The sequence below is a fragment of the Phalaenopsis equestris genome, unplaced genomic scaffold (genome assembly GCF_001263595.1).
Source record: "Phalaenopsis equestris unplaced genomic scaffold, ASM126359v1 Scaffold000702, whole genome shotgun sequence".
NCBI lineage: Eukaryota > Viridiplantae > Streptophyta > Magnoliopsida > Asparagales > Orchidaceae > Phalaenopsis > Phalaenopsis equestris.
In genome coordinates, this window is record NW_018165142.1 from 26,248 (window position 1) to 30,276 (window position 4,029).

The 4,029-nt window shown below is 33.1% G+C and overlaps 1 protein-coding gene across 1 annotated transcript in view; it reads right to left on the bottom strand.

Annotated features, from left to right (window-relative positions):
• LOC110030326 (protein GFS12-like) overlaps nt 1-4,029 on the bottom strand; it is a 21,616-nt gene that overhangs the window by 8,567 nt on the left and 9,020 nt on the right. Inside the window, exon 3 of the mRNA XM_020732995.1 lies at nt 2,372-2,676. Coding sequence (XP_020588654.1) covers nt 2,372-2,676 — 305 coding nt within the window. The remainder of the gene's footprint in view (nt 1-2,371; nt 2,677-4,029) is intronic.

A 4,029-nucleotide genomic window follows, 5' to 3' on the forward strand; every position in this document is an offset into this window, starting at 1 on the left:
CGTGAGAGTACTGGTTTCAACCTCTGTGAGAAAAAGAGCAAGCTTCCCATGGCAGACTTCCAATTTTTTTTTCCTAATTTTTTTATGAAGGTGTGATCGCCACCACCTTCAAGAGCGTAGTGAAAAGATTGAGGAACATTGCAGGACTTGCCAATATGAAAACCACTCTGAACCTGAAAGAAAAGCACGAGTAGGAATAGGAATGTTGCCGACAAGTGCAGTGGCATAAGAGCGGAACGTGGATGCCATCTCCAAAGCAGCTAGGGAGCCGCTGGACGCTGGACGCTAAAAATAGGCGAGCAAAACTGCCGCCTACGAACGACGTGAGCAGGTTCGATGCAACGTATTGGCCTTAACGAAGAAGTGCCGCAGACAAGGCTGCAATTTTGTCAAGGCATGACGAAGGACGCGGAAACGACGCAACAGCGAAGCCGGAGTAGGCGAAGTCGAAGCAGACGGAGTCGAGCAGACAAATTCGATGCAGACGAATTCGAGGGAGACGAAGCGCGACGAAGGAAACGCGAAGTCGAGCAGACGACGAAGTATGATGAAGGAAGAGGCTGTGATTTCGATCCGACGAAGAGATAACGAGGGCTACTCATGAAGACGCCATGGGAGTATATATATGTATGTATATATATATATAGATATATATATGTATATGTACATATATATATAGATACATATGTATATGTACATACATACATAGATACATATGTATATGTACATACATACATAAATGTGCATTTAATTTAATGGCAATGCAGTACTTGCCTACCAATTCAAGTTATTTTTTGGTCCTTCAGGTAGGTTGCCACTTTTTTCTTATACGCTTTATAAGCATTAACAATAAAATTTTAGGAGGTCATCTATTGAGTTGACAATCGGTAAAAATTTGCTGAAATGCTAACGGCTGCAAGATCTAGGCACCAATATATATATATATATATATGATAAATAAAAACACAAAAAGGTGGAAAATACAAAATATGTTGAAACGGGGAAACAAGAAAAAAAAAAGAAAAGAAAAAACTAAAAAAACTACAGGAACCTTTACAAAATTCCAAGATAATTTTAAGAGCCATGTTTAGTGCCTTGGAATTTCTTAAAACAGTATTGAAATGCACAATCCACTATTTTTTACCCTGTACAAATCATGTAAATAGACACAACGTCAAGAAGTAAATGATGGTCTTAAATGCCAGGAAAATATAAATCATGATCCTTCACATCACATGCCAGGATTGAAGTCAAATGGCCCTACACCTTGACAATTTTACCCAACCAACAAACAAATCATTACAATCTCTCACCGCCAATCAAAACAACCCTTCATGTCATGGATCTTGGAATAAGAAATTAGCTTCAGGTTTCATAAAGATACGCGTAAAGCATCTACATAAGACCATCGAAGTTTTTCAAGAATATAATTTACTCATCAAGAAAACTCTTCTGGCAGCCCAATTTGTAGGAGGGAAAAACCGTAATTCTCAAACTTTATGCTTCAATATTTTTGAGTAGTGGCTTATTTAATATTCAATCTATCTTCCAGAAAATCAACCCAAAATCATTCCAATATAATTTCAAAGTCAACAGGGATTTTCAAAGTCAACATTGAAACAACAACAACAACAAATTTTACAAATTAGCTTCTTGGACATCTAGCAAATGGCCTTCATTTGGTAAGGTTCTCTCATTTCTTAAATCCCATATCCAAACAGAAATAAATGTTTAAAAATCTACAAACAAATTAAAAATCTTAATAATCAACGCATTTTCTATTGAGAAAAGATATTCAAAAGCAAAAATTAGGCGTGTGTTATTTGTTCAAAACCAAAAAAATGAACCGAACTGAGCACATTTGGTTGATTTGGTTCAGTTATAAAATAACAAAGTGACCTTTAGTTTTTAAAATTTTAATATTCAATTTTCAATTTCCAATGCAATTTTAACTGAAAAACCGAATAATATTATGATTAGGAAACTAAATTCATTTGGAAATAAAATAAATTAAGCATATTGCAAGTTTATTTTAGGTCAGTTTTAATTTTTTAATCTTAAATAGATTATGAGGAGATAAAGAAAGAGAAATGAGAATTTTAATTTTGAAATAGAATCTTAATTTTAATTATTTAGGCAAAATGATAAAATATGGTTTGCTCCAAAGTGAACCAATGAAACCAAATTATATTTCGGTTTGGTCTGGATCAGTTTTAGCAAAAGCTTATTCGGTTCGATTTTTTGAATTTCAGATTTTTTTCTCATTTTTTTTCAGTAATTTGTGGACAGAATCATCCAAATAACTGATTTCATGCACGTAGCAAAAATAGCAAAATTACCAAGGGCTAAAAATTGAGAAATTTGTAATTACCTAATTGAACCGTTTCCCATGCCTGCGATGAGCTTATGATTGGACTCAAGGTGATGCATGCATGTGTAGAGGTTTCCACTGAAGGCATTTGACAAAAGTCCGCCGGAAAGCGAATAGGGTGTTAGCACATTCATCTGCTTCACAGTCACTTTAGATGTTGTTGCCGCAATGTGATGTAAAAAATTAACTGAAGATTCTGAATAAGTTGTAATAAGTTTTCCGGTTTGTCCATTCCAAATGTGAATAGTGCCATCACAGGAAGCTATTCTTTCGTCAACTGACAACACACATATAGAATTAACCACCTGTAAGCAGAAATAAATAAAGAAAAATATGAAAAAACAAGCATAAATCTAAAATGTGCAATATGCACTTTAAGTAGAAGTAAACCATTAATAAAAATGTCATGTCATCTATATACAGTATGACATCATAGTCGCTTACATAATAATGCATTATTTAGTTTCATTCTGTAATTATAAATAGCGGTCTATTCGGGCAAATTCTTTCAAAATAATATTATCTTTTATGAAAGATTACAAATTGAATGCACTCAGTTTCCCTTTGATTAGTTTCATTTCTTTTGTTTTCTTAAATGCTCTTATAAATAGAATATTTTATATTGTAGGAGGATTAGTTCGCTAACAAATTTTTACAGCTACACAACAGGATTCTACGCTACACTAGCTATTTCTAACTTTGGAAACAACTAATTACATAGCAATTGCTCCACAAATTTCTTAAGTTGTAATTCAATAGATTGCGAGCCTAGATAGTAAGACCATGAGCATTTCTCAAGCTACGGATTAAATATTCTATATATCTAATTTGGATGTGATATTTTGAAATGTTGAGCTCAGAAGCCTCTCAAATAGAATGTCAAATAATTGCTTGTGTTTGAAAAGATGGTATACATCTTAGCCCGCTATCTTGTTTTTCTTTGATGAGGTGTTGATCAATTTGTATGTGTTTAATTTGATCAAGTTAGGCTAGGTTATGTGCAATGTTAATAGTTGATTTATTGTCACACTATAGCTTTACAGTATCATCCCATTTCACTACCAAATAAATTAGATTGATTTTAATCCACAATAGTTTGCAAATTTCATAGGTTATTGATCGAAATTCAACTTTAGTGCTAAATCTAAAGTATATTGACTTCTTGCTTCTTCATTAAAATTTCTCCCAAAAAAGTGTGATAACCCGTTGTCGGCCGTTTTATTGTTCAACTTCACTTTCGTAGTTTGGAAACGGTGATGATTTTGGGATTTTGAAAATAATTTAAATATAAATATAACCTTTTTAAAGAAGTAACGTTTTTAATTTTTAAAATAAGTGAGACCAAACGAGTCTCACATTTTAAATAGCTTAGATGATTTAACACAATACTACAAGCAATACACTTATCCCGAAGAATAAATATATTACTTTGTAATAGGGATTTAATCATCTAGACTAAACAATTTGTGACATCCGTTTGGTCTGCGAAATATTTTTATAAAAAGGCCAACAAGTTCCCCTATCTAACATAAAAATTAGATAGGGTTTTATTTTATCTGGGTTCCTGGTTCCCTATAGAGGCAAGCCCCTATAGTTAATTACATCTTAAATGATCGAAATCACTTAAGATAACTCTCGATTAAGATCAGGTGGTTTTG